The sequence below is a fragment of the Lonchura striata genome, chromosome 2, assembly GCF_046129695.1.
Source record: "Lonchura striata isolate bLonStr1 chromosome 2, bLonStr1.mat, whole genome shotgun sequence".
NCBI lineage: Eukaryota > Metazoa > Chordata > Aves > Passeriformes > Estrildidae > Lonchura > Lonchura striata.
The window spans coordinates 32,039,663-32,064,661 of NC_134604.1; the positions used below are offsets into that span (position 1 = coordinate 32,039,663).

The following is a 24,999-nucleotide window of genomic DNA, read 5'->3' on the forward strand; positions in this document are numbered from 1 at the left end:
ATAAGGAATCAGAGGAGAGGAAAACCCCCATTTAGCAGGCAGTGCTATAAAAAAAATCCTTCCTTCTCCCAGCCCACGAGTATGAGGAACACTTGCTTTCAGGAAGAAATTCTTCAATGTGAGGGTGGTGAGGCACTGGCACAGGCTGCCCAGAGAAGCTGTGGATGCCCCATCCCTGAGAGTGCTCAAGGCCGGCTTGGATGGGTCTGGTGAGCAAGGGGTTTGGAACTGGATGCACCTTAAGGTCCCCTCCCACCCAAATAATTCTAGGGTGCTGTGAGGCTGTTTCAACAACATGAAGGCAGCACACTGCCCTGCTCGCCTTACAGAGGAAAACCGGAGTGGAAGGCTGAGTGAGGAAACCTCCTCACTGCCCCCACACCGGCTGGAAAAGCGGGCGAGGAGGGCGCCGCGATGTTGCACACCCCGCTTCACCCTCGCAGGCGCACCGCGCGGGCTCGCCGAGAGCCCAACACGGCCGTGCCCCACAGCCTCTCCCCACACCCACGCCTTTCACCGCGAGGTGTTTCCCCGCCCCGCTCGCTCCGTGCGGCGGGCCGCAGCCCGTCCCCACGGCGACCGCGGCTCCGCCCCGCGGGCGGGCGCAGCGCCGGCCCCGCCCGCTCCCCCGCGCTCCGGGCCCGGCGCCCTGCTCCCCGCTGCCCCGTGCCCTGCCTCCGCTCTAGCCTGCAGCGATGGCTCCGGCCGCCGACCGGGAGGGTTACTGGGGCCCGCCGACCTCCACCCTGGAGTGGTGCGAGGAGAACTACGCCGTCTCCTACTACATCGCCGAGTTCTGTGAGTGGCCGCCCCGGCCCCGGGTCCTGCCCCGGCCCCGGGGGCCGCTTCCCACCGCCGCCTCCTTCTCCCTCCCCGCAGCTCTTCGCGCTCTCTCCCCGCAGCGAGGGCATCCCTCCTCCTCCTCGGCCCCTCTTTCCTGCGGGCTGCCGGTGCCGCTGCCCCTCAGGCAGCCCTGGTGGGTGGAAACGGGTGTTTTTTACCGCCTTCCCCCACAAATCCGTGTCGGAAGCACGGGATGGTGCAGCCCCTCTCTCCCCAGCGTGTTGTGTGGGCCCCTGTCGCAAGCGCGTCCTTTCGGCCTGTGTCCATAGGGATGGCAGGGCTGGAGCAGGGGTGCCGGGGGCCTGCGGCGGTGCAGGTGTGTCCGGGGCTTTTCCCGGGAGCTGGGCTGGCTCTCCCCGCAGGCACGGGTGTAGAGAGGGGCTGGAGCCGTGCCGGGGCGCCGCGCCGTGCCCGCCGCACGCTCTGCTGCTCTGCTCCCCTTCAGGTGGAACCATCTGCCCCGCCTGGACCGTCCAACCAGGTGAAGCTGCTCAGGAAGAGAAAAGCTATCTTCCTATGCTTCACCCAGGGATGACACCTTCCCACAGCTGCTCTTTGGTGCCTCGTGATGACCGCCATCTATTAGGTGGCTCTGCTGCCGGTGGTGGGAGTTAAGCGAGGCGTGAAGGGTCGCTCTGTTTCATGTGTTTGGCTTTTAGGATAGCTCAGAGCACGGGCAAGAGAGCAGGCCATTGGTTTGACCTCGAAACTGTTATTCAGAAACAGTCAGGATTTAGCATGTTTTAGGGAAAGAAAGAAGGGGCTTCAACTACAGGGTCATCCATCAGGTGCTTGGGAAAGGAGCGTCTTGTAGATGATAAAAGATCAAGCCCTATGTCAGAGGTTTTGGTGAAAAACTAAATATTTTTGTGTCCTGGGCAGCAACTTGAAAGGGTGTAGTAGTTATAATTATGTGCTGCTGCCTGGCATACGCCCTGTACTACAAAAAACTTTCACACACATAAGGTAGGTAGCTGCCTTTGAAGTGTTAGGGCCCTGGGTGCTAAAGTGACCAGGCTCACCTACCCTGAAGTGCTTGAAGTGGGCAATCTGCAGAGGCCTTTCACATAGCTAAGATGCTTCAGCGGTGGTTTGGAAGAGCTTGGCATGCAGAAGATGGAGAGTTCTGGGTGTCCATGCCAAGCTGTGACTCCTGGTTGCAAACACTGACATGGGTGAGGAAACAAAATGAATAATTGTGAAAGAGGCTTCAGAGTGTAGGAATAGGAAGGAGAACAGGATCTGAAATGAACAACAGCAGCATAAGCAGCTTAGAAGCTCAGAGGAAAAAGGAAGTTAGTGTGTAGCTTTATGGCTGAGAAGAGACAGGCTGGCTGAAAAGGAAACAAAATTAAATACTCTTAAAAAGGAACAAACTTAAAAGTTTAAATAGAATGAGACTTTTGGAGAGTATGTATATTTAGGTTTTCCTTTTTGCCAAGCATAATTTGTGAGATAATTCTCATAGGGAAGAGGAAGTTCTGTTTCTTCACTAATGTAAAAATTAATTTGACTAGCATGTAAATTTTTAAAATAATTACTGCATTGTTTGCCTTGTCAACTGATACTTTTAGTCTAGTTTTGGATTATTCAGGAGGAAGAGAGTAATGGGAGGCAGAAAGGCTTGTATTCTGAAGAAAAAGGGAGTAGCTATACAAGGTCTAGTCCCTCCTTATGGTTTTGGTGTTTGGAACCACAGCTTGTTGGTCTGTCAGTTGCACTGGAAAAAAACCTGTATATAAGGGCTGTGCTGTAATATAAAGCATTTAAATTGTCTAAGCTTAAAATGCAAAACAGTAACTAAGCCTGCTGTGGTATAGGGTTAGCTTAACAGCAGCTAATTTCAGCCCAGATGCCAAGATGGGTTAGATTTTCTTCGGCAGTGGTTCTGTAGTGGTGCTTTCTGAGGCAGTAAGTGTTCTGGGTATATTAGTTCAAGTTTTACCTTACAGAAGAGTGAAAACCATTTCTGACTTGCTACCACTCAGGTACAGCTGACTGTATGTAAAAATTTTTGCATTAAATGTTTGTTGCTAATAATTTATAAGAAACTTTGGAGGCCCAAAGATTGAAGAATACTGACAGGTCCAAACCAATTAAGTTGCAGGCTGAAGAACCAAACAGAAAGCTTGTGCAAATTACATTTTTGTGCCTTTTAGCAATTTGGCTTTAACATGCTACTTTTAGTACAAAATTGCTACATTGTGTTCCAAAAGCCCACATGCAGTTCCTTGCTCTTCACTCCTTAAAGAATTAGTGCAAATGATAGCAGCTTATCAATTGTATGTAGTGAGAGATGTGGAAGTAAGGTAAGGTGATGGTGTAGCATTTCATACTTGAATTCCCTTGATGTATCCCAAATCCAATGTCATGTATTCAGAAGTTCATTTTTTTAATAATGAAAAATGCTTTTTCTTGCCTTTCTGAGTCTGCACCTAGTCAGTTTTCGTCCCCTGTGGAGGTGGATGACTAACTGCTCTACATCCGTCTGTAGAATATTAAACCAATTGAAATGGAAAATCACTTGAAAAGAATTGTTTTGCAAGCTTAACTCTGTTAAGCCTTAAAATGAGTCTTATATCTCCCACTGATCAAACCTATTGTATGGCATAGTAATTCCTTTTTCAGGGTTTCTCACTGATTGACTTCTGTGTGCTGGAGGACAAGTAGTAGACATGGGACTTTTTTCCTTCTTTAAAAGAAACTTTTCCAGGTCCTGGTGCTTGAAAGCTGAATTATCCAGACTTTTGTAAACTTGATTAAGAAAAATAGTAAAGGATAAACCCACCATCCTCCCACATAAGTAAATAGAAAAAGGGCAAATATAAGTTCTGGTTTTTAGCACTTATCACTCAAATGTTACATCTCACTCCTTATTTTAGCAGGGTTGATGTTTCAGGCCAATTTAGCCCATGTAGGATTGTTTTGGGGGTCTGTTTTGATGTGAATCTCTATGACAGGAGCCTTACCCTTCTTGCATTCAATCATCCCTGTAAGAAGAGTTTCTCTTGTACAATATGATGAGGGAATGTAACTAATCTTCACACACTCCCTTTGCTGAGAGCATATAGAGTAGTACCAATTCAAACAAATATTTTAGATTCAAAGGAGCCCTGTGTGGTACATGAGGGCTTATAATTCTCAGTCAGGAGAATCGTGGGGGTGAATATGTTGTTGTTATCAACAGAATGTTGTGTTCCAGTTTGGATCAAATTTGAGTCATGTTTCCAGTTATGTTGCTTTGAGCTATCATTGTTCATAAGTAATGTGCATCATCTACAACATGACAGGTTTAGAATAGTATATCCTTATGCTGGCATTTACAGCAGCTAGCATCTAGAACATTGCTTCAGGCTTCTCAAGGAATTGGTGAAATTGTTTCTTTCTTGGCTTCTGATTTTGTCTAAGCATGTTCTGATACTTTTGTATAAGAAAAAAATTTTAATATTATTATCATTACCAGAGTTAAATCCATTAGGTTTTGTTTTCACTAGAGATCTCGTAAGTGACTTCTTGTAACTGGGATTTCCTTATGTGACTCTTATTTAGGAAAAAAACGTACCCATGTCATGAGAATCTGCCCATGTTTCTAGCTATTTTTGTTCCACTTCCTTCAATCTTCTGATTTTTGCCTCAGACAAGAGATTGAGATAAGATTATGGTGACTTGTGTTGTTCAGTGTGAGATCTCTCTTTATCTCACATCTTGGATGGCATAGAGTCCTGTCCAAGCATTCCTGACATTGTGAACTGTGACACAAAAATACTGTTGTTTCCTTTTAGGCATTGCTCAGAGAATACAGCTGCCAAAGATGCAGATCTCTATTTTCCATGGGGATCATTGCTTTAAAACATAAAAACTGCAAAATTTACTTAAACTTAGAATAATGTCATTAATGTTGAATTTTTACTGCCACGTATGGATTGTCACTTGTTTCTCGTGGGTGTCCTGTTGCATATTGCCTTTTTTGCCAGAGGCTTTGGAAAGCAGCCAGGGACTGTTGGGCTAGGTACTCTCTAAGTGAGAGTAAGAAAACTAAAATAAAGCCAACTGTCTGCCTTCAAGAACTCTTCCTCTCCTTTCTGTGATAAAGTGGCAGATGAAGGAAACATCATCAAGTTTAATTGGGTGTGATCAGCCCAACTGCCTGGCTGAGATGGAGCGATTTAAAGATGACATGACACAGATGAGTTCTAAAGAGTGCTTTAACAGAAGATAGTGTCACAGATCTGTAGACTTTAAGACTGAAAGGGATTTGAGTGTGTAAATTTAATGACCTCGTTGGAAGAAACCACATCACAACTTTCCTCTGGAAATTTATTTGGCTTCTTGAGGGAGCTCCCTGAACTGAGGAGACACTGCAAGCAAAAAAGGTAAAAGAAGCATTAAACTAATTGATGATGAGTGTAAAGTCAAGTGGAGTGTGCAGAACAGTGCTCAGCTGTGCAGTGCATTTTTATATGAACACTTCTAGCTTGCTTTTTGTGCTGCAGACAAAAGTTGAAAGAGGGGTTCATTTCTCCAAAAAATAATATAGCAGAAGCAAAATCATAAGCCAGATGGTCTCTGCTGTCACTTTTAAAAATTTCTTTCTATTTGGTTTTGAATCAGTAGCAAATACAGTTGCATTAACTTATTTCCTTCCCTAGGCTGTAAAAGTACATTCTTGGCTTAAGCCTAAAGATAGTCTTGTCACACAGATTTGATGCATTTTGATACCACTAATGATTTATATATTATTTTTAATTCTTCCTTTAATTTTATCTTTTAATTCTTCCTTCATTTTATCTTTCATCCATGATGCAACTCTACCTTTGATCTCATGACAGCTTAATTTTCAGTTTTTCCCACCAGCTTTCATTGAAAGATGGGGTCAAAGGCTCTTGGAAAGTTGATTTCTCCAATCATCAGTTCTTATGTATCCATCATGTTATGGGTATGCTTAAAACCTGGCAGATGCTGTGTTAATGGACCACATGTGTGTTTATCTACTAATGTGTGTAGTTATTAAGCTACAATAAAATTCTTAAATATGGTTTAACAAAGCATTTGATTACTCTATAATTAGTGCTTCATATTCAATACTTGTATAGCTGGCAGTTGGACATCTGCCACTCCAAATGGTAACAGAGCAGTGACATTTGTACAATTTAATTTTTCTTATGTGCAAACTGAGGCAGACAGGTTTATGAACTGCATGATATGAATTTGCAGAATATATATTTGTAGCTAGAAATAGGAAGATTAATGTAAAGTAAATTATTTTAAGGGAACACTGCTGACTTTTAAGTTACTTTTAATGAGCTTTTAGTTACAGATTAAAAACTTTTGTCATAATTGAAAGACAAAAAGTCTTCAGTATGGGGTTTGTTATGTCTTGTGTGTGTGTGAAACTGCTATTTATGTAATGTATTTTCTATATTTGCTGGTGCCTTTCATAGATAAGTAAGAAATATTTTTTTTTTTTTAAGAAGAAAGATTTAATTATTGATGCAAAAATCTTCAGAGAAAGTCTGGGAATTGTCTCCAGTCCCAAGAGCTCAGCAGTATGGTTTTTTGTCTTACAACACATGCGAGTGCTCACACACTTGGCTGTTTCTCTGATTCTCAAGAGGATCATGGAAAGGTTTGTGGCTCATGAAAGGTTATAAAATGCAAAGAGTTCTTATAGTCCAAAATGTTATCTAAACATGACATTATTCTTCTAGAAGAGAACCCACTTGCAAGTTATCAGGCCAAAGCTACCTACCTTAGATTGCCTTCTAGCTGGGAGGCTCTTTGTACCTGCCTCATTAATTACACTCATTCTTCCGTCCATTAGCAGGGAAGGTGAGCAGCTGCATGAATTAAAGGTGCTTGGTTATTCTGTCTTTGTGGAAGTACTACAAAGAGCAAAAAAAAATGTGTCAGGAAAAGAGAAATTCTAGAGAATGTTGCAATAAATAAAACCCCAGAGCAACACTGCTTTAGTGTCAATCATTTACCATTAATTTATGTGAATAAGCCCATATAGGCGAGCTCAGCGTAGAGGCTCAGTGATTTTGCTAGGTACTGTTTAGATTTAAGGTTTCAGGCACAGATCCTTCTTTGTACTTGAAAATGCAATTATAAATTTTCAGAGTTATTGTGATAGCACAAAAAAAAAGGAGTGTCTAACCATGATATTTTTTTCTGTTTCTAAAAATTAATTTCCTTGAAGAAATATGCTGCATGTGCACTGTGACCAGTGACTAAAAAACTGATGTTTCTAAATGATCACTGCAGTCAGCATCTCCAGGATCATTATCTCCTTTACAGTCAGGTCCATCATCCTCTGGCAGGGTACATACTTCAGCATGTCTGGAGTTCAGGAGGCATAAGTCGTTCTCTCTGTGAATTTCAGTGAAGAGATTGGGCCCTTTGTGCCCCTTCCTCAACCTTACAAGATTCCTCTTCAATTCTTTGCTTCTCCACCAACTGGTGACTCAACCTGCCCTGCACATTGCAGCACTTTCCTAAAGGAAATTCCAAACTTTATTTCAAATTTGAGATTAGTGTCTATTTCCCAGCTGTGTCCTGAGGCTTTAGTTTCTTATATTTAGTTTTACATTGTTCCTTGATCCCTTTTGACGTGTTTTCTGAATGCAGCGTCCTTGGAATGACCCTGAAATGGTATGTGCAGAGCGTGTGTCTCTTAAAGAATCTCTGGCTGGCTTTGTGAACAGGAAGGTATTTTCCCTTAGCCAAGTCCAGGTAATACTGCAAGTCTCCCCTCTAAGCAGAGGAACTGGAGATGGGGACAAGAGTGTGGCCTGATAGAGCTGGGCAAGGTTCAGGATGTTAGTTTGAGACTTAACTTTTACATTTGAGAAGGCAAGATTTAGACTTCTTCAGACAAGAAAGCAGACAAGCAGAATTAGGAAAAGATGTGATGTTAGGGGTGAGCTGAATATCTGTATGTTTTGTATGAATTTGATATGAATTTTATATGTACTCCAACTAGTAGGATTTCAAGGTATCCAACTTAATAGTCATATTACATGACCCTAAAGCTTTTGATTTATATGCTTTAATGAGTTCATTATTTGCAGTAAGCTCATGATGCCACTGCTCTGTAGGCTGGATTTTTAGTAATTGCTAATTCCTGTTGGATAAGGATTTTCATTTGAACAAGAATCAGCATCTGGGAAACAGATATAGTATTAGCTCAAGACATCCTCTAGAGCAGTGAACATTAAAATTAGTCTGGACACTTTCAGTCTTGGGACAGAGGTATTTCTGTGTTAACCTGATGAACAAATGGCATCTCTTTCTTCATCCTGCCTGGTCAACACCATTTGTTTGTTCAAGCAAAGACCTGCTTCCTGACTGGAAAGCATGCTATTGTGATCCCTTCAAATGGGTATTTTAAACTTCATTGAGGAAACCCAGGGATAACTGAAAAATTACTTGTATGTCATTGAGAAAGAGGATTTGCAGATCTGGCTTGCTCTGAAATCAAATGGGTAATCTGCAACAGGAAGTTGAAATGACCAACAGAACTAATGAACTGATTTTGTTGTCACAGAGAGGACTTTAGGTAAACTCCTAGGTAAGATTACTTCTACATTACTTCTAAGTAAAATGGGTATATTTTTCTTGTACAAGTACTTAGCCTTTCTTACACAGCAAACATTTTCATGTTTGTGTGAGTCTCATTACAGATCTGATTGTTCTTGGAGGGAGTTTGTAATGCTGCTGTCCTGCCAGAGACTTCCAGGTCTGCTGCTGACCCCAGACTGCAGCAGCCAGGCTGTTTTGGGGGTTACTGCATGCAGGTGCAGGGTGTATTTCTACAAATATTCCTGCATTCTTTCCATAGGATACAGACAGTTTTTATTTTTTTAGATTTTTAAATCTTATAGAATTAAGAAAAAAAACACAAATATATAAAGTCAGAGTTGCTCCAGGTATATTTTTTTTCATGAATGAAAACTGTTGTCTTTTAGTTTCTTTTTTTCTAAGTCTTTTTCACAGTTGTGAAAATGAGCTGTATAAGCAGAAAGAATAAGCTATGCACAATTTGCTGACCCCAGTGTATGAGTAAACTGCCTGGAAAATCAGAGAAACAAAACTTTTTGCTTTATTTTTTCAATTTAGTAGCAAAAATGTAGAAGAAAATGCACTTCTGTTCATACCAGTTTAATGCCATCTCCACAAGCTGCTCCTAGCAGTAGCAGTGTGGAAGTTCAGGGCTTTCTTTAGGTGTAGCAGAGCAAAAACCAGAGGATCATTGCTGCTTTGTGCTACTCGTGAGTGCAGTGTCTCTCTAAGAATTGGTTCAATTGAATTGTGTCAATGCCTTGGAAAGCAGCAGAGAAATGCTGCAGAGAAATGGTAGTGAAATCATACAGCAGATGTTGTTTTCATTCACTTAAACAAACTGCTATGCCTTTGTGATCTGTGATACCACAGTTGCTTTTCACTCAGAGTTTTTGTGGCTGTTAAATCTTTCAAGGCCCAAGATTTATAATCCTGCAAGGCTCCTCACAAAACTGAAATGCTGAAACTCTTGAGTCTATCCCAATTTAATGTTTCATGTCCTTTTTCCCCCCTCTATTCTGCACTGCAGATAAATACTGTAAAGCAATTTCCGTTTCTTAAACACATTTCCTTCCAAGCTCTTCCATGCTGATTTCCCCTTGACTTTTGTATTATTATTTTTTTTTTTTCTACAATTGTCTCAAGCATTTCCTCTGAAAGATTTCCTCTGCCAGGCTTTGGGCTGCGTTTTGTTTGGAACATGTCTAATTTGTATATGGTTTTCAACTATTTTGTATCTTATTCAGTAAAACAGATTTCTGCCCAAATTTCTGCCACCCATCTTATGAACTATTATTGTGTAGGTACTATTTTACTTTATATTTATTAAAAAAATATAGTGTTTAAAGTTTGAACCTTCAATGTATTTTATATTTTTTCCTTTATTTGGTTTAGACTGTGAGATATTTAAGATATGGACTTTGATCTTACTGTCTCTGTGGAGAAGCTTCATTTTCCCTCCAGATAAATAGTTTTTGCCAAGGTTTGTGGATCACAGATGATTGCTAATATTTTTTTTTTTTCATTTTTCAAGCATGAACAAGAAGGTTGTCTTGAAATGGCAATTGGACACTGACTAAAGAATATAGTTGGACTTATTTGTAGACTAGGAGTGACAACCTTTGATTCTTGCATTATCGAATTAATTGGGTACTGTTGAAAGATTTTGCTGGAGGTTGTTATATTAACTGGAAAAGGTTATGAAAACTTTGGAGAAATGAAGTACCTACATAAAAGAGATAAAGTTAGCTATTTAGGAGTGAAGATGATGATTCCAGGTCATTTCTGTGATCACTTGCCTGTCATCACATGTTCCAGGTAGCCTTAGGGTTTTTCATTTATGGCAGCCCTGAAAAAAAAAGAAAAAAGAAAAAATATGGTTCTTTGTGGAAGGAATTTTTTATTACTACTGATGATAAAGAGGGTGAATGTCACCAATCAGTATTTGAGTGGCTGCAGTGTGTCTGAATCAGGCTGTGGTTGCTGACCAATTGAATTATTCTCATGTGTTTTCCTACACTTGTCACATAATATTTCACCTTTAATTTCCTGCCATCCAAGTAGGGAAAAATAATGGCTTGAGTCATTAGTAGAAGAGGCTTTAATTGTTCTGGACACCCAGGGGAAATCTGTATTGATAGTAAAAAGGGAAGAAAGAGAAAGCAAGAGAATTTGGATTTTGAACATGGACTACCCAAGCTAAAGCTACAAATACCTGGACAGAAGCACTGGTGCACATTACTTTCTGCTGCACACCATCCAGTGAGTCTGTTGGGCTCCCCTAAGGCTCTTCTCTGTTACTGTGTAGTGCCTAGAACAGTCCTGCCAGAGCCTCTGGGCTGATACCCACAGCTTCCATGCCTCAAGTTGGTTTTTCCATTGTAGTGACGACTGACAGATGCTCAGTTGGATGTACTTGGTAGCTCAAAGCTGTCAGCTGCTAAAATCTTTGCTTTGTGTTCTGGACAGAGGCTTTGACTTAGAGGAGTTGGTGCAGACACTGAACAGGAAGCCAGGATGCTGATGGCACCACAGGAGAATGGCTGGAAGGAGTTAAGAATGATGAAAATTACATGGATGATCAGTATAATATATTGGTCACTGCTTAGTTTTAGCAGGGGCTGAACAGTAATCTCCATGTCTATTATTTCCTTCCAGTCCAACATCATCAACCTGCCTTAAAATAATGTTTAAAGTACATTTTATTTTGTTTTCCTGTAAAGCATATAAAAGAAGCAAATCAGCCCTTCAGCAACAAGCTTATTGCATGTAATATTCTAACTTTACATCATCTCAGCCTAATCTCTTTGGATTTAGATTGCATTTTCCAGATACAAGCACTTACTTTTATCGAGCTTTCTAGATTGGTATTTCAAATGATCTGCTTATGTCAACTGTTTTTACTTTAAATTTGCTTTCAAAATCCTTCCAGGTGTACTTCAAAGTAATTGGTGTGCTTGCTATCATCTCAGATTCATGTTTATTAGAGAAATTATGCTTTCTGTGGTTTTCCATACCTTAGGAAAGCAATATTAAAATATGACAGGATGGCATAGCATCTGGCTGTAATGCAAGTTTGTTCCTTGCATTCTGGTTAATCGTTAATTTCTTGGGTTGAGAATAAAATGTCCTGTAAAGAAGGTGTATACTATCATATTTGTCCAAGCTGATTCCTGCAATCTCAAAAAAATGGTTATGAATAGATCCTTCAATCTGTATTATTACAATTCTAAATACTGTCATTTTTCATGTTATGGTTCATTCAAAATGCAAAAACCATTTATTAATGTTCCACCATGTCCTGCGCTTGTGACAGGCATTGGTGTGATAAACATACAACTACAGTAAGATAATAGGCTTCAAAAGAGAAGACAGTATTTGGATTTTTAATATAAGTGTTGTAGCTATCCCTATTCTGGTCTATCACCTCAGAACATTTTCATTGCAATTGCTTTCATAATTATCTGTTAAACTTCACAGCTGATCCTCCACATTTTAATCTGTCCTTCTAATGCTCCTCTGGGGAAGAGCAGTTCATGCTGATCTCAGACTTCACCCATGAAAAGTTTTGAGATAGATCCCTTGGAAATAATCAGCAGTTACCCTTCGTAAAAAAAAAAAAAAAATCAATACAAGTTCTGGGGCTTTAGGCACTTTTTCTTCATTTCTGATAGCCTTTAAGTGTTCCAGGAGGAGAAGTTCATTATGCTAAATATGAGAATTGGTAACAAAAACATTGTTTCTGGAAAGTACCCAGCTCTTATTGTGACTGCACTTTCTACTTTGAAGCTTTACTTACGAGAAGCGGTGTGGTAACTCATTCATTTTTATTGTGGCAGCTAAGGATGGTCAAGTGGCTAGAGGAACACTTTGGTGTTTGAAGGTCCTGACTTCAGTTTTATGCAGGTTTCTTTGTGACTCAGGCAGCTTTATCCAGCCTGTCTTGCAGGGATATTGAGACAGAAGACGGGTTGCTTAGACCCTGCAGTAAAGGAGACTAAATAGGTGGCCTATGTATTTTAGATTTGAGGGGAAAGAGCAAAAATTTCTTTGTCCCCGCAATAAATGTTTCACTGTCTAAATCAAAATTTGCACTATAAACACAAATGTTGTATTTCTGGGATTGCAAGGGTATCTCCAAGCGTATTGATTTCTTATGAAGAAATAAGTGGAGCTTCACAATGTGAATTTGTTAGTATTAGCTTTCTCTCATTTATTTTTATAAGAAGCGAAGTCAATGTTAGTATAGTCTTCTGTTAGGTTGTAGTTTTCTAATGCCTTTACTATACAGTAGCAAAGCAGTTTGCAGAGATGAGGGTAAGGAAAAGGATAGCTTAATTGTAACCTAGAGCAATTCAGAACCAGTTTATAATGAGGGCTTTTGTAGGTTGTGCATTCCAAAGAGGCTTGTGCATAAGAAAATACACCCACACTTTACAGGTTTGAACTGAGCTTACTTGTATGTGTTTTGTTAGTCAGCAGTGTCGGTGGCTTTCTCTTCTAAATACTTTTTGATTGTTTTGAAGAACACAAGTGTAACACGAAATACTGTAATCATAGTAAAAACCATCTAAAAATATTAGCTAGACTAATATGATGAATGTCAAGGGAATGAATTCTGCAACTGGAATATAAAGTGTGTAAAACCACAAATTGGAATGTATCACTTGACATAGCATGTTGGAACCACTTATAAATGTGCACTGAAAAGAAAAATCAAATTATGTTGTTAATAATTAATTTTTTTCCTAAAATTTCCTCTTTACCCCTCCCCAATCCAATATATCACTGAAACGGTTTACCTCTTCAAAAGGATATCAACTTACATATCTGTGCTGTGCTATCCTGGAGAAATGGAGGCCCAGCAAGGGAGAAGCAGCCTAGAAGGTCTAGAAGTGCTGCCCTGCATGCCGACTTTAATCACATAAACCTTCCAGCTGGCCACCAGCTCTGCAGCAGCAATGTTGCCTTCAGTTTTTTTGGCCTTGTCCCAGCACTTGGACTTAATGGAAGCAACTCTGCTGCTGCTGGGGCTGAGACACGTGGGACTGGAACGCGGTGTGCTCGCACCAGTGGTATGCATCGAGCTGGTGCTGGCCTTGGGAAGGAGCCCATGTTTCTGCCTCCTTTGCCACCTTTCTTCACCCACAGTGCACTGTTTTCTTCATGTGTCTTGCAGTGTGTTGTCCATTCTGTTTGAAACTCTTCCAGGATTCATGGTTTCTTTTGGGAGGTGTTGATACTGCCAGATGCTAGATTTCTAGATGTCCTACTGAAACTTCCCTTTTCCTTGGCTCAACCTATTAGTGCTCATCAGAATGCTCTTCTTTAGCAATGCAAATAAATATTTCTTTTTAAATCTTCCCCCATGTAAATCCTTTGGATTCCACATTGCTTTCTTGTAGTTTTTGTCTGGCTGAGATTTAGGTAGCTGCTTTTTCCCTTTTCAAGTCTTCTTTTTCCTGTGTAGTACTCCTAGTTGTATCTACTCCCTCCCTCTCATTTGTGCCTTACAGTATTTCTCATAATAGTATGACAGTTTCTATACAGTGCTAGATTAATGCAGCATTCCTCTGTAATGTACTTCATTACATTTTTCTGTGCTGTTTTATATGTCTTTTCATTTTATGATTCCTATGATCTATGTGAAGTTGCTCTATAGATTTCCAATATTATTTCAAATACCTAATAAGATCTAATAGGCTCAGTAAAGATCCATTTATTTGAATTGTTATTTATGTGTACTCATTTTTATAGTTCCTCAGGAAGCCTTGATACACCGCTTATGCAGTTTATTAGTTCCTTCAGTATGTTTCCCATTTTGTTATTAGAAATGTGGTGGCCAGTACAAGTTGCAGCTGAATTGCTGAAGTTGTAACTTCAGTTCATGTCCCAGTAAACAAAATCAAGGGCTAGTTTAGTATTTGGAAAGGTGAATAATAAAATCTAAGAAGTGGATCTTGTAGCTTAAAAACCAACACCCCACACTCCAATTTTTAAAATTTTTATTTTATATTTTTTTTAAAAAGTTAGCATTGGTTCTGTGTTCCAGCCTGCAGTAAAGCTGTATTGTATTTCAATAAGTGACAGGAAGTTTATATTGATCCTTCATGTACATTAGCAAGTAGGGAGTCCAGTAATTACATACTGGCAAAATTCCTGTTGGGATGACGTGGTTTTCTCCCCTTGAGGTCCTTCTGAAATATCAAATGGAAACAGGAGTTTTCATTTCCTGCCACTCTGAAGTGCAGTTATTGTAGACTTTGAAGTGGAATATATTAAAACTGGCTGGTGGAAGTGAAAATCTAATTGCTGCTCTGCCCTCCTGGTGATAAGCCGTAAGCGAAAACAGCGCGAGGCTGAAGTTAGTGGCCAACCAGGTGATTCTGTGTAGTTGGTTCTTCTGAGCAAGAGAGCATACCTAATGGTAGATGGTTATGTTCTCAAATGTGCATGAATTGCATTGCTTTGCAAATTCTTGAAACTTGGTAAACTCTCTAATAATGAGCTGTAGTTTGCACCAGAACTGCGTGAGGTGATTCCAGAAACAAAACCATGAAATAGAATTCCTTATATCTGAAAGCAGATAGAAGGATGAATAAAATTCTGCATGTTGCCATCTGACAGGCTTTGTTTTTTATAATTATTTTTAATTTCTTCCTGCAGTGATGTAAAAAGATAAAGCTACATGATCCAGGAATTGACTGTGCAGAGCACCATGATGTCCAGACAATTAAATGGATATTTTCAGCTCCAAAGCTTTGTTTGCTTGTGTGTTTTCTTAAAGGGATACTTTGACTCTATTACAACTTAGGAAAGTGGCTGCTATTTTCTTAAATATATACCTTTCTTCTGTTTCACAGGGGGATGGAAGAATCTTACTATAATGAAAAACTTTACTGTGGTGAATGTTGTGTTTGTTAGTCCTCATATTAAATGAGTCCTTTATGCGTAGTCAACTTTTTGAACAGCAGATGTTTTCTTTTTTTCTCTTTGAGGGTAGCATTTATTTCTATTCGTTTGAGTCTTTTAAAAACCATAAGAGAGTGAAAAGTCTTAATTTGTTTGATGGAGACGGCAAGAACATTTTAAAATTTGAAAAGATCCTTGTGCTTGGTGAATCTTGCTGTCAATCTGTATACAAACATAGGAGAAAGCATCTCTTAACACAGGATAAATCACACTGATCACCTTGTCAAAAGTTGAACATGATAATTTTTTGCTTCTTTTTATGATAGCACATTTTCTCCTTCACCAAAACCAGCATCTTTATTCTAGCCCCCAGCATTTTTCTTTATCTTTTTGCATCCTGTTTATTATTCCTTTATGACCATGTTCTTTTACAATTTATTTACAGCTTTACTTTTTTTTTTTTTTTTTCTCTTTTGATTCTTCATCCAAATTTATTGTAGCACTTACTTTCTAGTGTGGAATTAACTACATATTTGGAAAAATGGAAATTTTATGAAAAGCATTTCAAATTCATCTCCTTCCCACCTGTTTGCAATGTCTGTGCAACAGTAAGCTGTATATTGTATCTGTGTCTGCCTGTAGAAACTGTTTTCCCTTTTGAGTTATTTTTGTTTGTATTTGTGGTCAGTCTTTTACGGATCTTTGTGTGTTAATGATAGTACACATATTTTTTAGGGCTTGAAGATGACTATGAATGTACATGCTTTAGAAAAAGACTTTTCAGGTTTTGCTGCTGTACGTGTAGAACGGGAAGCAGATGTGGTTTAACACTCATACTGTTCTTCTTGCTACAGAAGCTTGTTGAAAAGATGTTTTGCATAAATTGATTTTGTTCTGGTACCTTATAGCATTCTCTCAATGAAGAAAACATTACTTTGAAACAATGATTTGCATTGAAACAGTCTTGAAGGACTTCTATGGAAATTTGTGCAGTCAGTCACATTATGACGATTAGACCTTAATTTAGCCCTGTACCAAGTGCCATGTGCAGTCTTTGTGGATGTGCTCTGGTTTAGTACTCTAGTAGGCTACTGCATGATGTAATCTGATTGTGGAGCTTCCTGAGCTCCACTCTGAAAGCAGGTTCATTGCGCTTCTCATTTCTGTTGGGAAGCACTTGTAAATATTTCCTCTCTAATAGGAAGCTTTCCTCTTTTTTCTAGCCTGCATTTATTTAGGGTTAGTCTATATCTATTTAGTCATTGTCAGTATTATCCTTCAGTTCAAACAGCTCCCTTTTGTCATTGGCATTGACACACGATGTCTTTACAGAGCACAGTCTTGTTCCATCCAGCCGTTGTTTTGTTCAGTGAGCTGAGCAATTTTTGTCCCTTCTGAAATTATAGGCTCCTATTCATCACTCCCATCTGAGGGGAGCTTCTCTGCACTTGATGAGCTTTGTTTTTTCTTTTATCAATAACTAGAGAACGGTGTATTCCACTGTTGAGTTGCATGAAACCATAACTATTTTCACTGCTTCTATTGGAAATAAATTTTTGGGGTTTAGTGCGTATAGTGATGGTTTATGGTCAATTACCATGCAGTCTAAATTCACTTTTCTGCCTCTTCAAACAGATTATTTCTACATATGGAGTAAGAATTCATATTCACATTGAAAGGTGTGTTTGTGGCTGTCATATTTAATCCTGTTCTTGTCATTTCAGTCTGCAAATTCATTCATTTCCCCCTCAGGTAATGTGGTTTGCCTTTCTTTTGATGGACATATTGAAGATGAAATGTTGAGAAGCAGTCTTTGGTCACTACAGAAAAGTTAGGTCACTCCCTGGACCAGTATTCAGGGAATCCAGTAGTGAAATATTAAGAATGCTGTACAGAGTTAAGCCCAGGTCTGTCCATGTGCATTCGTCAAATTTCTGATGTACCCTATTTCTTACAGGCATAACCAATAATTTCTTCTTTAATTATTTTTCGTATCTTTTGCCTCATGCCTTAGTTGCAATTTCTCTATTCATTAGTTTTCCCGTAGAAAAATGGGAATTCTGCTGCATTATGTTTCCCACATTTTAAAAAAAGGAAATTCAGTGAAAAAAGATTAATTTTTTTTTAACTGTTTGAACTGTTTTCCTATTTTCAGCTTCCATATTTATTCTCTTCAAAGCTTGTTTCACTTTCTTGTTTGTTAAATAACTTTAGAGTTGTGGATCTGCAGTTTGTCACAGTTTGCTTCTTTCTTGGTATTCTTTGCTAATCTCTGTGCATATCCCACTGCCATTTTTAATGGAATTAATAAAAATCCCTTTTAATGAATTTATAAGCTATTCTGTGTGGGGATAATCCTATAAAGACTAGACTTTTATGAAGTATGCATTCTTGGGGACCTTGGGTTTGCAAGAGGCCTTGGAATTTTGTTCTTAAAAAAAGTAATTTTGCTAGCAGCATGCCAGCTGCTAGCTTTAGGACTTTATTGTTCCCCTGCCCCCATTTCCCCTTCTAAAAAAAATGTACACTACTTTCAATAAGTGTGTTTGCAGATAGGCTTGCCTAATCCATGCTGCAAATGTTCTGAATAATATGGGCCAAAAAGTGCAGAGAAGGAGTGGCAGGAATGTACAGCTAGATTAGGTCTATGGTATTTCCTCTCTCAGCAAGATGTTCCCAGATTAAATGCTCATAAATTTTCAATAATCTAATGTAATTATAGCTTTACAGGAAGTGTTCAAACCTTCCCTTCCCTTTCCTATAGAAGAATCTGTTTTCTGCATTCTTACACCCATCTGAAGTTTGTTATCCTACTGCAACTCTCTTCCACAGTCATGTGCCTTCCCAGTTGTGGATAAACATCATGGTATTTCTTTTGTTTGGCATTTTCATATTTGAATTTTTGCCAGGCTTTTGACAGTTTCATAACCAAGTGACCTTGAACAGTGACATTTATTTAATGTCTACTGACTTCTCTTAAAAATGGGCATGGTTGAGCACTGCTTTAGAAAGCAGAAGTTTAACTATCCAGACTTGTGTAACCTTTATCCTACTTTTCAAGGCTCAATGGCATGTTTGCATGATTTATAGGAGGACGTGGCAATGGTCAGTGTGTCACACAACAGCATTTTTGAGTGAATTTCTTCCAAACGTGGTCTCTGTTGAAAGTGAATCACTACCCATTGCAACACTGTGGGAATGTGGTAAAAGAGTAATGATCCCACTAAGAATTTAAACACAAAAAAGGCCTTTTATATTGGTATAAGCTTGTACATCCTTACAGAAGGTTTTTTTGTTTTCAGCTGGGCTTCTTTTACATGGAGGAGCTTACTTCAGAGCTGACTAGAAGAATGAGATCTCTGGCACATTTGATTTGACTTGTTATAACTTGGTGAAATTCATGGTTGGGCAGGATATGATGTTAAATCAGTAAGGAAGTAATTTAAAGAAGTTCTGATAAAAATCAGATGAGATTTTTAACTGGTTGAGAAGCCTGTCTCAAAGTGAGATTTGTATGTACTTTGTGAGAATATAGAAGAGCTATCTTGTTCAAAGGAACCAGGTACACTTCTGCTACATGTGTTCTGAAATAACCTTTTTCTCATTTGAGTATCATTTTTCTTTAAAACTTTGAAGTATGGATTTTTGTTTTTAGAGGTGCTGCAATACTTTAGGGTTATATGAACATATTTTGGTATGTTTTGCTTTTCTTTTGAACGGATCTTGGCAAGTAGGACTCCTAAAAATAGCTGCTTGAATTAGGGGTGTGATTCAGAAAGGACCTGCTCACTCTTGTGCTTTGTTCTAGAATGTGAAATACTTTTGGGATTTTCTGCTGAATAAAAAATCCAGAAAAAGGGGGTTTTGGTGTCTTCATAGCCTCATAATTGGTATACTTCATTGGGATATTTGCAAATTAGATTTCACTTTTATATATATTTAACTGATGGTGTGTGAAAATGTGCAGTTTATTTTGCATAAGCCTTTTTTTTAACAGAATTGCTCATTTCCCCAAATTGTATAGCATTTAATTCCCCTAACATAACCTCTATTCTAAAAATTATGATTTGTGGTTAAGTGAAAAAGCTGAATCTGCATCCCTTCTGTTGAGAGATGGACTATTTCCTTTTGTTTCATTTAAACTTTGCAGGATTTCATTGCACTTTTGCTTAGGAGTCAGCACAGTTGGGAGAAGAAAAGCATGCCAAATCTTAATCAGCGTACAAGAGCTGGACTCTTGGCTTTTACTGCTTTCTCTGGTCTCTCTACAGCACATTGTCATTTCTGTGCATTGGGTAGAATGTAGGATGTAGAGTCCTAGCAAAGTTTGGGTTGGAAGGGACCTTCAAGACCATCTATTCCAAGCCCCTTGCTGGGGGCAGGGACACCTTCTGCTAGACCAGGGATGGAGAGCAGTAGTGTCTTGCTGGGTCACTTTCTGGATGAAAACGGTTGAATCTGTCTCTAATGAGTGAATATAATTTTGTTAGATTTAGTTAAAGTGCATAGTACCTCATTCTAAATCTCTGCTTTGTGTTTCTGTCCTACAGGGAACACAGTGAGTAACCTGATTTTCATTCTACCTCCAATCTATGGTGCGATTCAGACCTATAAAGATGGCCTTGAAAAACGGTATTTAGCTGCATATTTGTGTCTTACAGGTATGTGTAAAACTTAATTTGCTCTTTCATTATAAAGAGAGCTCAGCTTACAATGGAAAATATGTGTAGATGTTAATAAATCCAGTAGTTAAATCCAAATACTATGTGTGTGAAAAGTAGACCTCCATTGCAACACTCCATTTGCTACACTTGTCAGTGTTTACAGAAAATTTTTATCTGTTGGAGGAACATGAAATTAGAATTCGCTAAATAATTTGATCAGATTTTAAAGTGATCCTTTTCTGGCTTTGGGTCTTGCTCAGTGCATCTTAGCTTGCTCTGTACTTTTCTGATGATTACAGAAGGCATCGTGTGTATTCTGCTTGTAAACAGTTTCACACTGTATTAATATTTTTATGACATTTGTATGGGAGAATAATATAAGAAGTGGCCAAGATGTAGAGGGAACTGGGAAGGCATTCTTGCATGTCTTCAAATTTTGTTTCCAGTTCCTCTTTGGCATATATCACCCAGCCATCATGTCTGGGAAGTTTTGCAAGAATGGAAGAACAACATGATATTCATGTTTCAAGAGGCAACTCAAGGGAAGTCTGTCCATTCTAAACATAATTCAGAAAAGAACCAACTTCCTTTTAAATGTTAATTGTATGACTAGAAGTCTTGTTCTTTATGAGAAAAGATGTTTGAAGATGGTTCAGATGTGGCAGTTTGGTCTCAAAACTAGATTTCATAGAATTTCTGTGTTTCACAGGATTTCTGTATTTGCTATAACTGCTGTCTTTATGGAGATTTTTCCCAGTTTTTGGAGTGGTAAGGGATTGATAAATGTGACTTTTAAGATTGTCATGTTATGTATTTAGGCGGACATAGTTGAAAAATACATATCCACATTCTCAATGTATCCTTGATATCAATTAAACTGTAACATACACAAGGGGCAAATGGACAAGTTTTCAGTTATATTTGCTTTGCTGATCTATGTGAAAGGCAGCAATAATGCATGGCTTTGCATATTGTCTGAGCACTTTCTAATAAGCCATTTGTAGGCTTTCTATGATTTCAGGTAATTAGTAAGTTTTGTCTCAGTATGAAACAGAGAATTGTTAAAGGTCAGGGTTTACTTTTAAAAAGACATGGTAAGAAATGATGTGTAAATGTTTGTTGAAGTTGACTTTGGGTGTTCTTAAGTCAGTGTCCCATACTGCCATTATTTTTAAACTATGAAAAGGACCCCCTTAAATTAAAAATCAGTTTGAAACTGTCTTCACCATGATTTGTGGCTACCTCTGTCAGTGACAGTTTATGATGGATAGAATGTGCAGTCACTATCCAACCAGAATGTCAGGCTGTCATACCATATGGGCATTTCTCATATCCCATTTAATGTTTAAAATATTAAAAAACCAAACAAACACCCAAAAAGAAAAAAAAAACCCAAATAAAAAACCAAGACAAAAGAAACCCACTGTAAATTCCTTGAATTTCAATTTTTCCTCTCTGGTGTGCTGAAGGGGAGCCCAGCCTATATTTAGACAGCAGTGCTGGAAGGCAGTCCTGAGTTCCATCTAGGCTCATCTGTGACTGAGTTGACTTTGATTCCTGTCTCAAGTGATAGATGGTTTGATTTTTATCTCATATGTTGGAATCTAACATTACAGATCTCTCCCAAAAGTGTTTCCCATCTGCTTTGTGTCTGCTTCAATATTTGTAGCCCTGTTTTACAGCAGTTGAAAGATGTAAAGAAATGTAGAAGACTTTATAGTTTGTAGTGAAAAACAGGAATAAGATTTGGAATTTGTAATCACAAACCACTTAACATTTGCTCTACTACAGAATAAAAGCAGTGAATGAGAACATAAAAATAATCTTAAATATGGTTGAAATATGTCAGGAACATTGCTGTTCTCTCTGTGCATGTGACTGAACAAGAGGCATATTGAAGTGAAGATAGAATAAGTGTACAGAAAATTCTTTTTGTAAGAAGTATCAGACAGAATTCTTGCCATCATATGAATTTTGTTTATTAATAGGTTTCACTCTATTTGTTTAATTTGTAACAAACAAATGTTGACTTAATCTGTGAAAAGATAGTGAATTTAACACAAACTTGTGATTTCACTTGAGGCAGCATGCTTCATTAAAGACCATGCAGCAGAGCTTCTAAGTGAGGGTTGTTTTGTCAAAGTAGAATTTCTTTATGTTCTGCTCTGAAGATGGGGGTGGAAGGGAGGGTACTTTGATTTTAACAATTTTGAATAGTTACTGAGATTTTACAAGATACTAAATGACAGCTGTCAAAGCCAATGTTAAAATTAAATCTGTTAGCATTTAAGAACATGAGGTGTCGTTTCTAGACATTATTTTGATCCAAATCAGCTGCTTTTTTTGCATGCTTCCAGACATTTAGCTGATGATCAGTTTCTTTGTGTTTTACCACACTGTGTTCAGTGCTTGCCTTTTATACCCACAATCTCTTTGTTGACATTTATTTCCTTTTTGAAGTAAATACATTTTGCATTATGGAAGTTCTGTTTGTTTCACATACATGGTAAGATCTTGGCAGCACAACAAGGGGTATTGCTAAATAATTGTTCAAATGAATTTCTTCTTCATATTGGTGCCAATACTGAGTTACACTTTTCAACAAGGCCTTTGAGATACAGCACACTGTTCTCAGTCCTTTTTTCTACTGCCTTTCAGGAAAAAGTGCATGTTCTCAATTAACTCAGTAGGAACTGGATATGATTTTTAAGCTATAGAGAACCATTTAACAAATATAGAAATTATAAAGAATAATTTTAAGCCAATCTTTATTTTATGTTGCATCACCTGAAGTAGGTGGAACAAATCATCAGACTATTACTACCTCAAGGAATAAGCAGTTGGTTTTGAATAGCTCCTTATGATTCTGGAGTGTTGTATCAGGTTCTACACATGCCAGTTCCTCATACATCCTGGGGAACTGTGATTCTGAAGTGGTTCATATTCTGGAAGGGTCTTGATTTTTAAAAGATTGTGTGTGTATATATATATATATGTGTAAGTGTAACTTCTGGACCTGAGGAAATAAGAAAACATTCAATGAAGTAATGTTTGTTAGATATTTCACTTGAAATTTGGAAGGATTGTTCTGATATGTATTTCTTTAGCCTGTTTAATAAGGGCTCAGTCATTCAAGCAGTGCCAAAGTGAAGGAAAGAGAAAAGGTGTAAAACCTTTTCTATATTAGACATAGCCATAGGAACTCCTTAGCAACTTACTAAATCTAATTTCCAGTGAAACTCTTGTGTCTGTGAAAACAGTTGTTAGAACCTCTTCAGAGTTAATTCCCTTCCTCTTACCTAACACCTGTAGAAAAGCTCCCAGGCCTGTGTCAGTGTTGGTAAATCAGCTGTGGTTGGGAACATTCCCGAGTGCCAAAGTCAAGCAGGGTGGAACAGCCCGTGCCTGTTCCTCTTAGCTGCAAAACAAGGTGACCGCATAGAGATTCCCTGCTGAGCGCCGGCCCCGGGCTCTGCGGCTGCTGGGCTGTGCCTGGAGGCTGCCTGGGGAAAGTGTTCATTGGAGCAGGCCAGTTTCATACCACAGACTGTTCCAGTGACTCACTGGTGCAGACACTTGTACCACAATGGATGGGAATAGTACCAGCAAGGGTGGAGGTTAATTGCAGAGCTGTACCTCTGGAGTAACCAGTGTCTCTCCCGTCTCTTAGGCTGCGGAGGGAAACAATTGCAACACAAAATAATCCATTAAAACTAGTTAATTTAATTCTTCTTTTTAATCTTGTTTCATTCTTTGACTTTTAATGATGCAATGTGTTGGTTATCTTTAATTCAGTTCTAGCATGGTAAAAAAATAAAATGGAATTCAGCTCCAAATTTAAATGCCTAAACGTATGTGTCTACCTGTGCAGAGGGTTCTGTCTGCCAGTGCAGTCAGTAAAGCCAGGAGAATAATTTGAATCTTTCTAAAGTACCTGTTTGGCCAGATGCATTACTCTTAATAATGGCATTCTCTTAGTGGAAGCTTTGACACCTAGTTCATGTGTAGATACCTAAATAATGGTGTTTGTATCTGGAGCATCCTTTCTTCAGAATATTTTCATACAGTGCCTGTATAGTTACCATTTCTGTGAAATCCTAATAAACTGCTTTTTCTGTAAAGAATTTAGGCTCATAACAAGAATTTTGAGTGCTGATGGGAATAGTTACATCAAACTAAATTATCATTGATTATATGAAGCTTCCTAAAACTATTGAAAGAATCCCTCTAGAATTCAAATCTTGGAGGTTTATGGGGTTCATATCTAGAGCTGGATCTGTTGTATAATATTCAATTATTTCTAGCTATAGGTATTGCCCATAAGCTTTTTCACAGTACATGTATGAAGTAAAGTTTGTAGATGCATTGTATTTACATTATTGTAACACCACTATTTTATCCATTGGCAGTAACCACACAAGGTATTTGCTGCAGGACAAAAAAAGACCCTGTTATTCTACATAGAGCAACAGCCCTGACTTTGCATTTCTAATTTTCTGAAGTGCCATTTTGATCTCATAATATTATGATTTAATGTGTATTCTGTGCTTAGGACATAATTTATTTACATCCCACGTAACTTGGGAGGTTCACTGATGTAAAAATGCCGAGTGATTTATAGTATTTATGAAAAGTGAGTTACAGTAGTTAGAGAGGAAATGGTACTTACTGCTTCAGATGGTGTTAAAGCTTCCTAACCAATATGCAGCTTTTAGTCAGTTGAGCTCCTTTGCAAAAGGAAAGACCTAAAATATAAAACTTGCTTACAAGGTAAGAAGCAAATTTATTGTTCAGTGTGTCAGTAGCTGTATGGGAGAGTTGCTTCTCTTGAAAACTTGTGTCATTGCAGTGATATTGATCACTCATATTTTGAAAAGTACAAACCTTGCAGAATGTCTCATTGCAGATGGTTTTTGTGAAGTAAATATTTCTTAAAACTATCTCAAGCCTGGAACCATAATATCTCTCCCTGTAAGCTTCTCTTATTCCAGATACCTATTTTACATAGATACTATAAATA

General features: G+C 38.6%; 1 protein-coding gene across 2 annotated transcripts in view; it reads left to right on the top strand.

Annotated features, from left to right (window-relative positions):
• The first annotated feature begins 616 nt into the window (after positions 1-616).
• ACER3 (alkaline ceramidase 3) overlaps positions 617-24,999 on the top strand; it is a 56,119-nt gene continuing 31,736 nt past the window's right edge. Inside the window, exons 1-2 of one of the 2 annotated variants that reach the window (XM_021533925.3) lie at positions 617-798; positions 19,866-19,976. In XM_021533925.3, the coding sequence (XP_021389600.1) occupies positions 696-798; positions 19,866-19,976 (214 nt within the window). In that variant the 5' untranslated portion in view covers positions 617-695. Of the gene's footprint in view, positions 799-19,865; positions 19,977-20,397; positions 20,748-24,999 lie in introns of those variants that run through there. The other variant, XM_021533926.2, reaches the window with a different exon arrangement.